General features: G+C 40.8%; 2 protein-coding genes across 4 annotated transcripts in view; both read right to left on the reverse strand.

Annotated features, from left to right (window-relative positions):
- LOC119545695 (RYamide receptor) overlaps nucleotides 1–18,943 on the reverse strand; it is a 64,386-nt gene that overhangs the window by 2,662 nt on the left and 42,781 nt on the right. The gene's annotated exons all lie outside the window — the stretch shown is intronic.
- Nucleotides 6,112–8,003, reverse strand: LOC119545703 (glycine-rich cell wall structural protein 1). The gene is made up of 3 exons (XM_037851456.1): nucleotides 7,898–8,003; nucleotides 7,338–7,784; nucleotides 6,112–7,282 (listed from the first exon to the last, which is right to left on the reverse strand). Exons 2-3 carry the CDS (start codon nucleotides 7,666–7,668, stop codon nucleotides 6,693–6,695), a joined length of 921 nt encoding a protein of 306 aa, XP_037707384.1. The 5' UTR covers nucleotides 7,669–7,784; nucleotides 7,898–8,003; the 3' UTR covers nucleotides 6,112–6,692.

The raw sequence follows: 18,943 nt of genomic DNA on the forward strand, positions 1-18,943 counted from the left end.
CATGCCAAGGAGCAGTAATCTTCCAATAAACGAAACATATGCGAAATCAGAATTGAATTCTGAAACAAGCAGACGAGCAAGGGTATAAATTGAATCATATTTGCATGCAAATATTATGGCATAATCGCGGGGAAGTGCGGCTGTAAATGAAATCTTGCTCAATGGCGGGATATTACAAACAGATTCAATCGCTGTTTGGCTGTGAATCTCTGTCAGTCAACTATTTTCCGAAGTCAGCTGGGTGCATCTGGCGACAGTTCTCCGCTCGGCAAGATGGTAATTGCTTTTTATGAACTCGCCAAATCGTTTTATTGGTGGCCTTTGTTGCCGGTTGGTTCTCCCATTTCAGCTGCATTTTCCCGTTCCAGTTGCCGGTTTCTGGGCAAAGTTAACGAGTGCTCAACGAGGCCATTTGATTCGTTTTAATGCCTCGTTAGTTGGCCGTCCAGCCGGGGAGTGTTAAGAGTGTCAACATTAAGTATACGCCGCGTTGTGCGAGCGGCAACACGAGGAGCAAACAGAGAGAAGGCAAGCATGCTTGTAATGAATGTTTATACAAATATGTGAATGCTTTTTTATATTTTTTTCCCCCTGACGTCTGGACATGCGTCTCCGCCATCGGTGACCTTTGGCCCGAGCATTTGTCCGCCGGCTGATGAGCTTTGCCCCCACTTTCCCTACCCCCACACAGGAGAAAAATAAAGCAAATTCGATATTTATGTGGGGAAATAAATCTTTATATACATTTATGGGCCTCTAAATTTTAATACATTTTTCGTGAGACAGCTAAAATACTGAGTGGGATAAAAGTGGGATTTGACATAAAGATAAGTTGAAAATAACAACGATTAAAATTTTTAAATCGAAAATAATTTAATATCTTAAAATAATTTATTATATTTTTTTGGTGATGGTAAAATTATAACATTTTGGTAAAGGCATAAGTTAGATATCTAAATGTATTTGAGAAACAATGCCTGTAAATATCACTAAAACCAAAGTATTTTAAATAACTTCTGTGCTTTCTTAATACTTAAAATGAATTTAGTATGTTTCCTTGACTTATCCATATTTTTTCCAGTGCATTTGGTGTTTGTGGGTGGAAACTGCAACATCATCTGGCGTTCGGAGGAGTCTTGGCTTGGTGCCTGGCCAACTGAAGTGTCGACTTGCTTACCATATGTCATATGTGCCGGCCGGGCTAAAGTTTCTTTGCCCGCGGCTCTAGTTTCATCTTTATTTTGGCAGTTTGTTTTGGCCACCTCGGCTGTGGCTGTGACAGTTTCACGACTTAATTGCCGGCTCGGAGGCTGCCGGCATTAGCTACAATCACCTGGCACTTGGCTTTTTCGGTGATTTGTTTTGGTTTTGAACCGGTTAGCGGTTACGGCCGAATCCGCCCATCAAAGCCATAGCCGCGTCTGGGCTTACATAAAAAATGAGCTCATGCTCGCGGCTCAGTACATCGGTGTTGTAATTCATCAAAACGATTTCGGACCCACACCCACAAAATCCAAAGGGGAGACGGCTTCAGGAACTGGGCCATCAAAGTCTTAGGCTGACAAATGAGCTTGGATCCGCTGAGTCGAAAGTGAGGGCCCCATTTTGATTGAAATAGAAAGGCTGTGTAATGAGGTGCAAAGCGTTCTCCATTCCAATCCCTTTCTCCCAAGTAATTCACTAATTAAATTTCCCAACACGTCCGTTTCGGGCCAAATGGTTCCTAGTTCAAGGACCAGCTCCTTTAGTTTGTTTAATTAATGTGGGTGCCGTCTGGCCAGTTGATTGCTTTTTAAATGCAGGGAGTTGGTTTTAAAGGCGGCATTATCGACACTAGGAAGCCTATATAGCACCTTACAATAAATAATAATTATCACTTATAAGGTTTCCTAAAATTAATTATGTAGGAACTCATCTTTAATATAGGTACAACATATTTATTAAATAACTCTCTTTAAAATGCGTGTTTACTTTGCGTTTCCCTGGATTTAATTTATTTCTTTTATATATTACAGTTTTTTCCCCAGAAATAAAAAGATCACTTAAAGTAACACACAAAAAGAGGCGAGGTAATCGCATTAACAGGTTTGATTGCAGTTTTTGGGCGAGTCTTTAACTTTTATTATTTTGCGTTTTTTCCAACTACTTAACTTAATGCCATTGAAAGCGAATGGTGAGTAAGCAAACACAGTTCGCAGAAAATTGAAAGCAACATTTCATTCACAAAACGGCACACTGAAAGTCTCTCCTTTTTGCGTGGGAGTTGGAAACTGGTTTGCCCTATAAATAGTAACTGGGAACCAGATCAATCAGAGGGCCAAAACTCCCCTTTTTCGCAGCTTACAACCATTTATCAATCCATTTCACTAATCGATTAGCTCGTGCCCCAAGCTTTCTTCTCCAATTCCCGGTAATAACAACTGACCCCTGGGCACCCGCATGTCTTGGCCTGTGGTAATTGAACCCGGTTTTAATTGCCAAACAATTGCGAAAGTGCATGAAAAAAAGAGAGAAGCAAACCTGGTAATATTTTTGGTAATTTAAAAGCCACAGCCCAAAACTCAGTTAGGGTGGGCAACCACTGTTATCCATGAAATGGCCAAAAATCAAGCGGTCATTAAACAATTCGCTCGGCGGACAGCCAAACTAATCAGCAACTAATTTACACAGGAATTTATGGCAAAAGATTGTGGTCTTTAAAGGTATGGAATTACTTTTGAATTTAATTTTACAGCATTTTGTTTAGAGTTTAAGGCTAATTTTAGAAGCTTAAGAAACAGATAACAACTTAATAAAAAAGTGGCATTGCAAAAATAATATTTTTACATTTTTGTAGATCTTTCCAAAATTAAAGCTCTATTATTTTGGTTTCCTTGGATGATAAACAGAAATATTGCAAGCGAAATAACTAAATGGCTAACACAAAATATCATAAAAGTCCAAAAGTCATAAAAATAATCAAATAAAATGAGAAGAGCCAAACACGAAAAGGGAGGAGTGTAAATGGACTTTTTGTTCGCTACAATTATATGCTATGAGGTTTATGGTCCTGAGAACAAAGCGTCAGAGGACAACCAGTTTCTAGGGAAGTTTTCTTTCAGGAAAATGAGTGGAACATTTCCCCGAGCTTTTGAGTAAGCCATATTGGGCGATAAAAGCGAATAAACTTAAAGCCAAGAATGTTTTGGCGGGCTTTGACGGATATTCCACTTTGTGGTCTTCAAGTTGTGCACGTGAGCCGACATTTACTTTTACGACCTACATACATTATAATTAACCCAAACGCCTTCCTTGAGTAGAGGGGCGTGGCAGGAAGCGGGTGACTAAGAAATACGCACAATTAATGAAAGCACCCAGAGTGTCATAAACCTTTCAGAGTTGTCAATTAAACGCGGAAACCGAAAGTGCGACCCTTAAACCCTCCCAATTGCTGTCTTCCTTTTGCGTTGACCTCGCAAAAATGTGGCGACTGGGATTTTTTGTGGGCGGGACACTGGCTGTCGGAAAAAACACTCACCAAAAAAATGGAAAACAAGACGCCCACCGAGTGAAAAGTAAAGGTCATAAAATTGTTCCGCTTATGCCACAGCATATTTATACTTTCTGTGAACAAGAGGGGTGATCAGGGGTCGTTGGTTATGATAAAAGAATTTACTCCTTGGTGTCCGCGTCACGAATCCCTCCATGTTCTCCTTGCCATTTCCCAGCAAATTGAATTTTAAACAATTTCTCTCCCCCATAAATTGTGTTTGCTCCCCTCGGAACATATACATTTTTTGCTGACATTCATTTAGAGTATTTCGCCAGCTTATTCATTCATATTATTCTGACTTTTATTTTTCAGGGACTGCTTTTTTTTAAGTTATTAAGACTAGGATTATCATTAAAATAAAGTGCACTTAAGAGAGATGTAAGTATAGGTAATGGCTTAGGGTTAAAGGTTCTTTAGTTATATACATTTTCTAAATAACTTAAGCTTTAAATGTCAACCAGTTCTGTTTGAAATTGGGGCTTAAGTTCTTTCATGAAGGTGACACAAAAGTGCACTTTAGCTCACACTTCAACATCAATTTCACCCACATCTAAACCCATTTATTTATATGGATTATTCCGAGTTCATATGAGTTATATGCAAATTGTTGAACCAGATGAAAATCCTGAACTTTTAAAGGGCAGTTGACAATTGCAGGTGAATTAAACAAGAGAGTGAATAGAGATTTTCAGAAGGGTAGTGCAACACTGGCAACAATGTTGTGGGCTTAGAAACTTTTCACATTTCCCAACTGCAAGTGGGCGTTGTTGGTTTAGTGGGCGGGATCTAACTTCGTTTTATTCAATGGCATTTTCACCCACCTTCAGTCAACAGGCTTTTTTGCCCGGAAAATTTCACACATGGAAAACCCTGTTTACGGGCGCTTTGTGCATCGGCTTGTTTCTATTTTGGCCAATTGGACAGGCGGCCAACACGTTCGAATTTTTACGAGCCAACTAGGAATATCTGGACATGCCAAGAACCACACGAACACAGACGGGTGTATCAATGATATTGCTTTTTCAATTTACGACCCCCAGAATTGGCAAGGTCAGACAAAAGTAATTAGGCATATTGAAGTACCTTTATAAAGGATCCAATGATTCAAATTGAATTGTCCTTACTACTATGTAATTTTTAAATGGAGATAAAATTTATAAGCACCAAGTTATCGAATCTCTGTATAAATTCACATGGTAAGAGTCAAGAAATTATGCATATCCATGTTTGAATAGAAAACCTTTACTGGAAAAAACTTCAGGATAGCTTCGCAAATAAATAAATAGAAAAAGTGAGGGGCTCGACTGGATTCCAGCGAAGTGAGCCGCAGGGCCAAGCTTTGTATGACGGATTGCCATTGATTGCGCGAACAAAAACTATAGTCAAACCTATAGCCATGGCTAAAAACAACGGCAGCAGTTCGGTTTTGGCCCAGACAGGCGGAAGCGAAGCATATGCCAGTAAAATATGAGGCTGGGAACAAAGGCAGCGGCACACTCCGAATTTAACTGAAACCGAAATAGACAACAGCAGCTGGTTAACCCATTTTGGGTCATTTGTCAGGTTACGATTTCTTTCAATTTAATGGGACCCTGTCATGAAAGAATTATAATATGGATAAATGTTGTATTGGATATTATTTAAAAAAATAATGGAGGTATTTCTCTTGAAAATAAAATATAAGGATATATATTTACAATTTTAAAAATAACTTAGGAAATGTAAAGTTTACTTTTGAAGGTTTTATTTTCCAACGGTCTATTCGAAAATTATAATTATTTATTTTCCATTCTGTTATTCCAATTTTAACAGATGGGAAAACTTTTTTGTTTATAAATTTTCGTCTTAATTATACATTTTTTATAAAAAACTGTGCTGATATGGGTTAAAGGTAACAGCAGCCGAAACAGCAACAATTGCGACGAAGTGAAAGTGCCAAAGTTGGGCGAAAATAAGAAAAAGAAGCTCGGTTGACAATGACAATGCCGATGCTGTCTATGTACTTAAAGCATTAAAACATTGTAGCAAAATAAAACGAAAACAAGTAAACAAAAATAAACAGAGTAAATTGAGATTGTAGTGCTTCAAAAGCAGTTGGTAATGACAGAGAAAAAGCGGAGCAACAGTTTGTCATTAACGAACCGAAGGGGAGAGATCATATCTCCGCCTCTAAATAGAAGTTGCGATTAAGATAAAGACCAACTTTCAGTAACTTTGCAACTAGAGGCATTAAAACAGTTTTAAAGTTTTTCCACAGAAAGTTTAGATGAATACTTGGCCAAGAAGCGATTCAAATTAATTAAAAGGACCCAAATTGCTGAACCTTTTCCACTGTTTTCAACCACAAGTATGCACAAGAATATTTCGAATTAAAGGCTAAAGAAGCTATGCGAAGAAATTATAAGAAATTACTTTTAAATTAGTTGCTTTAAAGCACTAATTGGTTAGACTTTCTATTTTATCAGACTAATTGGGTTAGCGAAAATGGGGGCAAAAATGAGGTTGGCGCGAAAGACTAAAGGATAAAAGCTTTTCCCGTTGATTACCAAGTACCATTCAGAATAAAAATACCATTGAGATTTTTTTCGTAATTTTGTCACCGTTGTTTTTTTTATTTGTGCATAAAGTACTTAAGCCTAGTATAATTAAAATATATATTTATATGTATGGGGCATGTCAAGCCCCGCTAAATCATCTTCTGCTACAAATCATCATCATCATCTTTCGCTCTTCCGGGCGCCAAGGGAGGTTCCCATCCAAGGAACCCGCCCTCGTCGCCTATTAGCTAATAGAATTTTCCAGGCAGGGCTGAAGGTTAGACTCTAATTCAGTTGAAAATTCAGGTGAAAATGTACAGATGCGAAGGATGGACAGATGAAAAAGTCAGGGATGAGTGGAAATCGGAAAGATGGAAACGTATTATGTACAAAAGTCGCGGGCGAAAGCGCCGCCCCCTTTAAAGAGCAAAGGAGTTATGTAAGTCTGAGATAGTTCAGGGTCGAAGATCGTGAGTGTTTTCGGGTAGTTGTTATGTGATGTGGATGATGTGGTTCTCGAGTGAGAGTTTTTGGGGGCGTGTCAACGACAGGACTAGTCAGCAGCTTGGGCCGAGTTCGAAGTTCGCAATTTTGAGTTCTCGATGGGTTGAGGATCGCCCTTCTTAGTAGGGACCGGACTTTCCGGGGGGTCCGTAGTTGCTGGACGGGGCCGAGATGGAGCCGCTGTCGCCGCCACCGAAGCCAGAATCACCGCCAGTAGTGTAGCCACCTCCAGTGTTGGTCTGGGTGAAGCCACCAGATGAGCTGGAGATACCTCCGCCAATGCCTCCGCCAATGCCTCCTCCAATGCCTCCACCAATGCCTCCTCCAATTCCTCCGCCAATGCCTCCGCCGCTGGAATCCTTCTGGGTCTTGTACTTGATGAAGTACACCTCCGGTTTCGAGGGCTGCGTGGGTGCGGGCGTGGGGATGACAATGTCCTGCTGATCCTCGGGCTTCTTCACCAGCACATAGACCAGGGTCTTCTCCTCGTTCTGGGGCTGCAGCGGGATGACCGGAGCCTGGTACGAGGGTGGCGACGGGGCCTTGATGAAGATGATCTTGTAGTGCTTCTGGGACTGGCCAACGGGCAGGTTAGGGCGCTGGCGCACCTCCTCCTGCTCTGGTGGTGGCACATGCACATAGATGTGCTTCTGCACCAGGGTGGTGCCACCGCCGCCGCCGCCGCCTCCGAAGCCTCCAATGCTGCCACCTGTGGATATATAAAAAATAACTTCCTGAAGAGGAAACTTAGCTGAGTGACGCACCTCCTCCGAAGCCGCCGCCTCCGGAGCCGCCTCCGAATCCACCGCCGCCGAATCCACCGCCTCCTCCGCCACCGCTGCTGAAGCCACCACCGCCGCCGCTTCCACCGCCGAAACCGCCGCCGCCGCCGAATCCTCCACTGGAACCACCTCCGAATCCGCCGCTGGAGCCACCGCCGAATCCTCCGCTGGAGCCACCTCCGAATCCTCCGCCACCACCGCCGTGGGAGCCACCGCCGGAGCCACCGCCGCCACCAGGACGGTTGTAGTTGTAGCCCGCTTCAGGACGAGCGGCGGCCAGCGCCAGACAGGACATTAGGATGAAGGCTTTCATGGCTGCGCAATCACGGGTCAACGGTGCGTATGGGTAATGGATTCTAGGTGCGGTTTTGACACGGTTCACAAAGCACTCACTTTAGCACTTGGCACTATCTCACAGTAATCCTCGGTCTGTGGTTTGCGTAGTTTATATATTTTTTAAGGGGGGGAAACAGAAACAGAACGGGGATTCAGTTAGACGGTTTAATTTGACTTCGACTCTGGGAGCCTTTAAGGTGCCTCACGTTGCTAAATCCTCGGATTGCACTAGGCTGCTGTTTATTAGACCAAATCAAATGCTTCACTGACGAACCACTGCAGCCGCATCACCAATTTATACAGAAATCCAGCCAGATGCACGGCACCACTACTGTTACATAGATGCCATGTTGTATCTGCGAGAGGGTCTCCGTTTCGGCTTGGGTCTTCGGTTTTTCGGCTTTGGTGATGGTGATGATGATGCGACTTTGCTTTCTGGGCACTGCGCATGCGTGGCGAGCAGGCCAATAATGAGCCGCTGTCTTGGCCATCTGTCTGTGTCTCTATCTGCAAAAGTATCTGTATCTTTGTCTGTCTCTGTATCTGCATCTGCATCTGTATCTGTGGGGTTAACGTTGAAGTCTGTTTGTGTGGGATGGCAGCAAGTGAAACTGAAATTACCGCACAATCAACTTATTACAGCACCGCCGATTTCCCGCTGTCGGATGTGCTGGAGAGCTCTCTCTCTCTGGGCCGCTCTTTCTGGCCAGTTCAGGCATTTTGGCCAAGTGAAGTCGAGACCCAAAACCCAGTGTCGTGCACTTTCGCTCTCAACGCTGCTGGGTTGATGTTTCTGAAGTTGAAACCGATCCCGCACTTGAGCGTCAGCTGGCCTGCCGAGCGGAGGCTTTCCTTGGGGTAAAAATTTGATTTGCTTAATTTTCTGCACATTTCTTCTCTCAACGAAAGTGAAAATCGAAAGAAAACTGAGGATAGTTTGGTACTCTCCACGCCAAACAATGGCAATTTCGTATAATTTGAGGTCTGTCTTTGGATCTCTGGTCTGGCATTGTGTTTTCGGTTTGTTTTCTGGGAGAGGGGCCCATTTCCCTACCCCTCCCATATGACAAATGCGAATACGTGCCTTGATGTATTGTGATTGCAAGTTGCCATATAGTGGCTAGGTAAGTAAGTGTGCCACTGTGCGAGGCCTACGATCCGGAGATTCTCCGTACCGATAAAGATAAAACTGGGTTGGTCGTGTCTGGTGTGAGAAAGTAATTGCCAGGCGGGATCGTATTTACAGCCAGACATCCTTGGCGTTCGAGACGTGGCCCATAAATCACAAATAATGTTAGCTCTTCGGGGGATTTGTTTTTGAAACTATAATGGGAATGGTTCGTAATGTGGGGTTGTAGCTTGAGGATTGCATTTTTCACACCCCATAAAATATTTTCAAACGTATTTCGTTGAGTAACAATAAATAACAGTGGCCTACCGAAAGAATAAAAATGTTTATAAAAATATTTAAAATTTCATATGTCATTCTGCTTACGAATCAATCATCGTTTTTTCCAGCTGCCATTCAGGTTACAAATAAATCACCGTTTTCCATTACCTTGATTACTTTATTACCCCTATTACCCAGTTCGGGCTTAAAGAATTGATGTGTTGCGTAATACAATTTGATGTCATTGTAAGCAAAATAAATATCGCGTTAAAAGCCAGACTTTTTTATTGCTATTACTGTACGTAATATTATCAGCACGGACTCATTTCACTCAACTTTTCGTATTCAGACGGTTAATTGTGTTAACTTTAATGAAATGAACTTAACGTTCAATGAACCGAATACAAAGCAGCGAAAGGTGACAGAGATACAAAAATCGAGCCAACAATTATTCAATTAGATGCCGATTTTCAGGTCAGCAATTGCATTGTATTCTGCACACCGTGATTCGATGCGATTTTAAATTTTTATTGTGTCGGCTTTATCAGAAGGAAAGTTCAGAAAAACAGGGAAGTAAAAATAACGTACAAATTTATAATCAAAATAAATTAAATAATAAGAGCTTCGTGGGGAGCTACTTGGAGCGTTATAAGATCCATAGGGGGTAGAGCTATAAACCTCTCGTGTAGCAACAAATATTTAGAAAAATACAGTAGCCGACGTGAACATTTCATTAACCGTTTAACGGTCCAAACACCTACCACAACAAAAATCCAATAAGCGTATTTCACTTTCTGACATTTCACATCTTGGTTTGACATCGATTTCGAGCCCACTCGATTACTCATATTTCTCAGCAAATGGCATGAGCATTTCTCCAATCCTGGCAATTAAATTCGAGTGCTTATGAATCATGGCAATTCATAAGCGACACTTGACAAACGACTTGGGGGATTTGGGTGTAGGTAATTACCACCTGGTGGGGGGTGGGGAAAACTTCGCAACTCCGCCTTTTGATGCGGAGATGTGTGGATGGATTTTTCCTCAAACCTGCCGATGATCGTGCTCTTAGGAATAATAATAATAAAAATTAAAACGCAACTGCAGTCAGCTGTCAGCCGAGCAGTGTGTTTCCTATTGCGATTTCACCTTGAATCGCTCTCGGTGGTTGCGTAACCGCAAGCCAGCTTCGGGCCAAATTGAGTTGGCCAAGTCGGCAAGGAGCAACAGTTGCCATATGCAAACACTGTCTTGGCTAACGAGCGTCGAGCGATTTTTCGTGTATTGACAAACTTGCGGCTGCAGTAAATTGCTCGGTCTGGGAAGCGAAATCGAATCGAAAGAGCCAAAAGAGCCGAATTAAACCGAAATAAAAGCCTGGCCAACAGCTCCCTCCGCCAAGGAGCAATCAGTGGCTGCTCAATCGGCAACTCCGCTGCCTCTGAATGTCACTAGATGGATGGGAATGCAAATCGGCGATGGAATCCAAGTTCGAGTTCACATTCGAGACCGCAAAAAGCGGTCGCCTTGAAAAGCTCAAGACTTGTAGAAATCACATTGGAAAAACACTCGAAAAAATTGGTCTTTCTGGAGAAATAATTGTTCAAATCTGGAGTGTAACACCTCTATGAACTCGTAAAAAGAGTCTCTATTACATGGCATTAAAACCTGAAAATAAAAAATTTGAAGCCATTTCTGCAAAAATTTGTGAGGATACCCCTTACTAAAAAATTATGATTTTTCCAAAAAAAATATTCTTTGAAAAAGTTCCGCTGCTCAAGTTAAAACAAAATATAAAATGTTTTAAAATAGATTTTCCAAATGCAGGTCCTCATTTATCTGATAAAAATATATGTTTTTGCTAAAATAATGGCAATAATCGCCAGTATATCAAATAAATATTAGACCTCGTGATATGTTTAAATTCAAGCGTAAAAAATATATTTAAATATAATTTTTTTTAAGAATCATTTAAAAGAGGGGATTTTAAAGTTTAAGCATATGTTTTTCTTTCCCCACTTAAACGGTTTTCATTCAACTTCCGAATGCCGCTGGGAAAAAAACGCCAAAGCGCGCCGATCGCCAAAAAGAAACCGCAGCTGACGATAAATCTCACGCTCAACAATGCGGCTAAAAAGCTAAAAATAAGCGGCAACAGAGGCTGCCAAACAGTCAATGGGGGGCACATTGCCTTGGGGACGATAAAAAGCATTTAACTTTAAATTGGAGTAAAGGCAACTGGGTGAAATTCAATGTATTGATGTTGTACTGTGGGAGGTAGGTACTTTAAAAGTGTTGCAAAATTAATTCAATAAAATGTTTAAGCCAACTGAGGCTGTTATTTATAGTAATTTATAGAGAGACTTCTTAATTAAAGTAAATAAAACAAGGAAGGACCCGAATTTTAGCTAAAGGGACCAAAAGGAAATGGAGATATGCAAGCTTATCATTTTGTAAAGTGGTTAAAAAAGATTATAGAAAGTATAACATATTTAAGTCGAGAAACCCGTTAAAATAAATCACCAAACTTGGCATATGCTTGTAACTGATTTAAAATAACAATTAAAGTCTTACTATATGAGTTGCCTTAACCATAAATTATTTAATCAATAAACTCTTCTGAAAGCCTAACTAACATTGGTGGATACTATAAACAGTCGTGTATAACTAATTGAAAATTTGTGGCCTTTAAAAGTAACTCACGACAGCTGTGTGATCACAATGTGCCAGGGTATCATAACATATCTGCATTTCCAATGACTTGAACTTTATTCACAACACTCAAGCCTCACTGGGTGGTATGTAAATAAACGGAGAGTTACATAAAGGCTGCCAAGATGCAATATTTTCAGGTTGACACTGAAAGATAAAGCTCACGCAATGGTTAAAAATATGGGAGCATCCCTGGGAAGTGGGAGGTTTTTATGTTTTGGGGGCCGGTTGGCGGCGGATGATGGGTAGGAAGTCGCTTGGAGACGACGACAGTTGTTGCTTCCTGCATCCATTGTCGCTGGTTTTCACCGGCGGCATCCTCATCTCTGGCTCCCCCTGGTCACCGCCTCCTCCTCCTCCTCCTCCTCGGCTTTCCATCTGCATCGCCAGTCTGCCCAGCAACACTTCCTGCTTGTTAGGCAAACGGCAGCGTGCAAATTTTTTATTGTTGAATGCGATTTCTGTGTTTAAGCTCTCTGCGTTTTCTTCGTTTTTTGCAGTAAAAAGACTGAACGGTTTCGCCGTTTTTACATTTGACATTTTTGGTGTTGCTTCAGTTGGTGCAGTGTGGATATTGCATATTGCAGCTTGCATGTTGCATGTTGCTGCTGTGTCTGTTGCCGCCGGCGCGTCAATTGCATCTTCCATCTGTCCGCGATGGTTTCGTATCGCAGTATCGTCGCATCGATTCGAGATCTTCAGACTTATTATTTATTGTATGTTCGTCTGTCCAACGGCTCAAGATGTTCGATTCAATTGAAAATGTTGCTACTCGCGAACTCTTCTGCCGCCGCAAAAGTTGCTCCTCGCTCACTTTTAAATGCTAATTAGTGTCAACGACTTTTTGCTGCAGTTTTGCGTTTCTATTTTTTATATTTTTTCGGTATTTTGTTTTTCGTTTAACGGTTGACCATTTGGCAATTCAAACAGCGCGGCAAATTGTCTAAGGTCGCCGGCAAATGAAAATGTTAATGTCCGATAGCGAATGGGCCATTCAGAGTGGTTAGCAGTACTCGGGCTTAATTCAAATGGTTGTCATTAACCTTCATTTGCAGGCGGCAATTAAAAGTTGTGGGGTTTTGTGTGCCTGAACAAACTTTTTCCATTGCACCTAAATTGGATTTGGATTTTCCGGATGACAGATTTCCTTACGAAATTGGGAAAAGAATTGGTTACATTTCTAGGGTAGTCCCCTAAATAAATAAAACTTTTCAGGGGTACTTAAGGTCCTACAAAAAATGTTTATTTTACTTAAATTGGTAACATTTATTCCGTTTTTAAACTAACGAAATAAGCTGTTATAAACTCATGAACTCAATACTTTTATCTGCCAGTTAATAAGTAAGTATCTGAAGCAAACATTTATTTATGTTAATGACATTTAAGGTATGAATTTTTAAAGAGCTAATGGTTTAAGGTAGAGCATGCCCTTGTAATCAGTTCTGTGTTCAGTGAATAAATATTTCACTAGTTGAACGGAATCCAATTCGTTTTCTTTTTTCCACCTTTTCTGCACTCGACGAAACCGCACTTCCTTCGTTGCAGGAAAAATGTTTGCAAAGTTTTTTCATCAATTCTTTTCCACATTTCTCTCTACAAACCACCCTCATCCCTTACAAATGCTGACTGGCAGTTTTTTACCCCATTTTAGAACCCACAAGGAGCTGTTAATTTAATTGCAGCACGTACAAACGAACATATATGTATGTTCTGTTCTTTGAAATACTTTCACATGTGCGAACCGCAGTTTCTTGTGGCTTGCTAGTTGAAATTTGCATGACTTTCAACCACGCATGGTATGCGCCACATTTATATACATTTCTTTTTAATTTGCAGCTGCCTTTTAATGGACGCAATTTTAGTTGAATACCCCTCTGTTCCAATTTGCTCGGCAGTGTCATTCTACCGCCTTTCGGTGCCTTTTCATCTATGCAACCGACAAATGGAAAAGTCGTGTCGGTAGCAGGGCATTAATCACCCACCGCCACCTTTCACACATGCCACATTTCTCGCACCGTTTTCTGGCACTTCACCTATTTCACGCAGTTGAAAGTTGAACTTCTTTGAAGTATGCAAACCGAAAAACTTTGGCTGCGCTTTTGGCACCGCGGAAGAGTAACTGCCGAGTTCAAAGTTACTTTCAACTCCACGTTGAGTTAGCGCTGCAACAACGGAAACTAGTTACCAAGTAACCAGGCTACTACCTTCCAACTTAATTCCCAAATAAAAATCAAATTCACACCTAAAACTCTGGAGAAATGTGGGTCGCTGTGCGCTCAAATTAAGCGAATTACGCTTGCAGGCGCAGATTTAGATGCAGATGCTCATGCATAAATTCGAATGGGTCCATAAAACGGAGCGCACAACGTGGCGTATGCGTAATTTTACAAATGAAGTGCAATTCGAACGCCTCGAAACTGGAAGCTGAACAGCCAGCAAAAGCGAAAACGTGTGAAAAAGAAACTCTCGACTTTGATTGTGCACCACCAGTCGTCTGCTCTTTATGCATATCGTTAAAGTTTACCTAATGAAATAATTAAAGGCAACAGCGGTGCACGGGGAAAAAGAAAGTATATTCCGGAGATTACCTTATCAGATAATATAAAAAATCCCTTTCAAATTAAATTTAGCCTAAGAAAAAATTTAAGCTTAACAAAAAGAAAGTTTACTTAGCAAAGCTTTGTTTGATGATCCATTTAACAACTAACTAGTATAAAATGCTTAGTAAAATCTTTAAGAAATTTTAAAAAATATTGCTTAATTTCTTAATATCTCAGTATTATTTCCCGTGCACAACAAAACATTAAATCCAAAACTTGGATGATTTCCAACTTGATCAAGGATGTGTTCTTTTTGCCATAAAAATCGCTGAGAAAACTACATTGTATGCCAATAAGGGCATGCCGCTCACTTGGATTTGCATGTGCCAAACTTTTATTGCATTCGGATTGCAATTGATTCCCTTGCAGAGCCAAGTGGAATTTCAAATATCTCAAGCTCCCACCCAAAAGCCGAATTCGCTGAAATGGAGGTGAAATCTGGGGGATTGGAACTGTGTTTATAATGCCAATTGCGGTATAATTTATGTTTGCGGTGGGAAACCGCGGGGGTTAAGTTGTGTGGGATCGCGGTCATTGAGGTTTGTTTGTTTGTTTGTTTTTGCTGTGGGTGGAGTTTTCGGGGCGGAGACAGTTGGGCAAATGCATATTTAATGGAAATATCGTTGTCTGTCATATTAAAAGGTTTTCCCCCAAATCAGCGGAAACCGCTTTGTGTTTTCCCTTCGTTTCGTTTTTGCATTTCCTGGGAGCAATTTTTCATCATTACGAATAATATCTGTGTATCTATCTATGGGCAGCAGCTGCACGTGCCCCAAAGACCCGCAAACCCGGAGAGAAGAAAATCCGACGAGAAAGGGAAAAACGTGCGAGTTTCGTTTTGTCCATTGATCCAACAATGGTGTACAAAAGAGGCATTCGCATTTGCATATCTGTCGAAATATTCGTAACTCATTAAAGACATCCATCCATCCTCGATACGTGGCCAGTTCCTCTGGCCGAACTTTGTGTAATTTGGCGAGAAGATAATGCAAATGGTCATTAAGCCCAGAGTCGGATTCGCAACTTTATTGGCCAGCTTATGCAATTTGCCAAGACTCGGGTCTTGTGGCTAGAAGAAACCACAATTATTTAAATTGCACTGTCGAAGACGTAAAGATGCGTGAAGTGTCTGGGATTCCTTTTACTTTTCTGGCGGCAGATACGTTGCATCTCCGTATCTTTGTATCTTTGTATCTTTCCATTGTTGCGTGCAGCAATGGAGTTTCCTTAACTCTTTGTTGCAATCCTCTCTAGACTTGAAGCTTCTTTCTGCTCTTAAGAAGTATCTGAAGCTGTGGGAATATTCAACAAACCTTGAAATCATTTCAAGGATCCTTTTCAGTTAAGTTTGGAACAACTTTCGGTAAAATGTAATTGAAGTTGACAGCAGCGGAGCAAAGTTTAACCTCCTCCACTTGCCACAAACAAAAGTCAAAACAAGAAATCATATTTTGCGTAAACGGGTTTCAGATTTCACACTTTAACCCGAAAAATAAACCAGAAACCTGGGGTCACAATATTGATTGAGCGTAAGGCCGGCGGGAAAAACACTTTGTGCCAAGGGAAATACGAAATGGCCAAAATAAACACGGCCAGAGGCTGAAAACTTGTTAAAATCAATTAAGGGCATGAAACGAAAAGTGAAAGAACGGCCGACAAATGACAGTCAAAGCGAGGAGAGTGGTCCATGAGACCATCAGTCGGTTGGTTACGCAACACAGCTCCAGGATGCAATGGCAATCGAGTTATGAAAGATGAGAGGAGACCTCTGCCGTCGATTGGAGTGGCGCGATAATCAAGGCGATTTATGGCGACTGCAAAACGCGTGGCAAAGGCGCCTAAAAGGATGTCCCGTTCGGACCGGCTCTTCCAGCACCCCCAACTCCAAAAATCCGTGACCATACATATCTGCATGGGAATCCTCATCGCGGCACCACCAGTACCACCCCCAACCCCAATCCTCCGTAACCGATTGGGTAAGCGCAAATTGAACCCAAAGATAAATGACCAGTCCACAAAGAGATTGAGATTCCCATCGGAACTGGCCGGCTAACTTTCGCTTTTAGACATTGGCAGCCGAAGATGAAGATGAAGACGCTGCCGATTGAAGTATTTTTTAACATCACTTGCAGTCACTCGTAATTAATCTAAAAGTGGCTCTTAAATGGAAGTGCATCGTTGGGTCATTTATGTATGTGCTGTACAAGAGTTTTTCCTCATTGGATTGTACTTCAAAAGCAGATTAAAGGCTAAACTTATGAAAAAAGAATAATGTGCTCTTTATTATCCATTATCTGTTCAATTAAAGAGCATTATTATTAATAACTCATTGAAAATTAATTCATTAAATGCTGCAATCAGCGGCTTTCTTTGTGGTGTTTTATTCGCAATAAGCAGGACAGTACTCTACTTTTATAAAAGCTATTCAGATTTAAAGAGTTATACACAAAATGGAATAAATTTAATGATTACTAACTTCCCTGAACTTTAAAATACCTAGAAATATTTTATACCAATTCAATAATTCTAATTAGCCATAGTATTTAAATTAATTGCTTATTTCTTTAATTAAGCTTGGGTATTAAGAAACTTTCTAAATCAAGCTTATTTTAATTTAATCAATTACTTTTGTAAGGTGTATAATATTTAATGTGGTAAATTCTTAACAAAATATTTATATTTAGCTTCGAGTATTAATAGGGTATTCAGGACTCGCTGTGGTTTATCTACTACATTTTCGGTTTGTATTCATGCAAAGTAGCCGGCGTTGCTTGTTTTGCAGTTGCTCGACACTCGAGTGGTTGTTGCCGCCGGTGTTGTCATCATTTCCATTTCGGTTGTTAAGACAAACCGAAACCGCTTCAATTGGCAGTGCAAATATTAATGAGCGAACGTGTCCGAGATGTTGACGATGCCGAGTGTCGATGCCGTTGCCCGTGGGTATAGGGGCGTTCACGAATTCGTATGCAATGTGGTGATAATTGTCCCTTGCCAAAATGACTTCATCGTACATGCGGAAAAGATAATCGATGGCCCGAAACAGGCTGATAGGGTGAAAGAGTGAAAGGGATCACTTAGTGCGTAACCGAAGAAAAGCCGCCCAAAAAGCGACCGACTATTCTGTGGCAAGGCCAAACACACAAGTCCAAATAAAGGCAATTTAAACACCTCTTAAGCGATAAGTCCCAAGGCACTTGCTACCTGGCAACTCACGCAAATGCGTGATTTTAGCACTTTAAATAAAAAACGGAGGTTAATATTTAAAGTATACTTAGAAAAATATATTATAACAAAAATGTTTATACAGGAATATAAGCGCATTTCAAATCTGTTTAATATAAAACAAGTCTAACTAATCAAATGAATATTTATAAAAATAAAATGGGAATTATGCAATAAATGTAAGTATTATTAATATAGTAATTAAGATTTTTTAAAGTAAAAAAAAAGTTCTTTATAAGCAGGAGAAATGTATCTTTAATATAAAAAAATTGAGTTTAATTTGGTATATTGATAAGTTTATATATAAAATATATAATTTTAAATGTAGCTTGCATTATAATGTTGTTTTTTCCTGTGCAGGGATGAGTCTTCTTTACCAAGCCCAGCTTACGGCAACGGATGCTGGGCATTACTTTGTGTGCCCAATTTGTGAAAAATACATAAACATTTGGCAAGTTTCTTGCGCGTTTTGAGATATGTATCTCGCATCTGCTGCCCCGCCCCTTAATCATCGCCAGATGCAGCGCCTCACGCACTTGACACGCGGCTCGATTAGGGGCTTATGAAAATTGCGCGAGACACGAAAAGGTCACTGGTGGAACTGGTTTCCATCCGGAGGCTGGTGATCCGCAATTCGCGAATTCGGATTTTCCAGCAGTTGCGAATGGAACCGCCAGTGGTCGCATTCACGAGCTGGCCGCTTTTAACCTTGCAGACCTTGCCACAGTTGCAGATTGCAAGTTGTAAGTCTGCCAGTTGGCAATCCGCAAAAAGCCGCAAAAGTGTCTGGCCAAGGCGAAGGAGGCGAACCCACCGGAGCTCCAACATTTAACCTTTCGAATGGGAAAACGTGTCAGGAAATGCTCTGGCATAACCACAGACCCAAGGCTTCGATTCGAGGCACATTCGACGATACAAGATACTTGCACTTTTTCTTCTTTCCCTCTTTTTTGGTTAAATTTGGCCACGATTTCGCCCTCTAGGAAGAGACAGCTAGAAACGTGGGCAGAAATCGACCAGGAAAAATGGTTAATACATTTAATACTTGTAATTTCTAATGTTAATACCCATCAAATAAATGCCAAGTCGGCTGGGTTACATTTAATTGCTAATCCTCGTCAGATGTTAAGCAGTTTTGAATTTAATCTGATATTTGTAACAGATTAAGATCTGGTATGCAACTAATTTTTCGTTGCTATTGCCATTTAACTTGAGTGGAATTTAAGCCAGCAATTTGTCTTCCTCAACCAGGCATTTAAATATTTGTAGGATTTAAAAAGTTTTGCATTTTTTTTTGAAGAAAATAATCGATAGAAAATACCTAGATA

This window comes from Drosophila subpulchrella, chromosome 3R (assembly GCF_014743375.2).
Source record: "Drosophila subpulchrella strain 33 F10 #4 breed RU33 chromosome 3R, RU_Dsub_v1.1 Primary Assembly, whole genome shotgun sequence".
In the NCBI taxonomy this organism is placed as follows: Eukaryota; Metazoa; Arthropoda; class Insecta; order Diptera; family Drosophilidae; genus Drosophila; species Drosophila subpulchrella.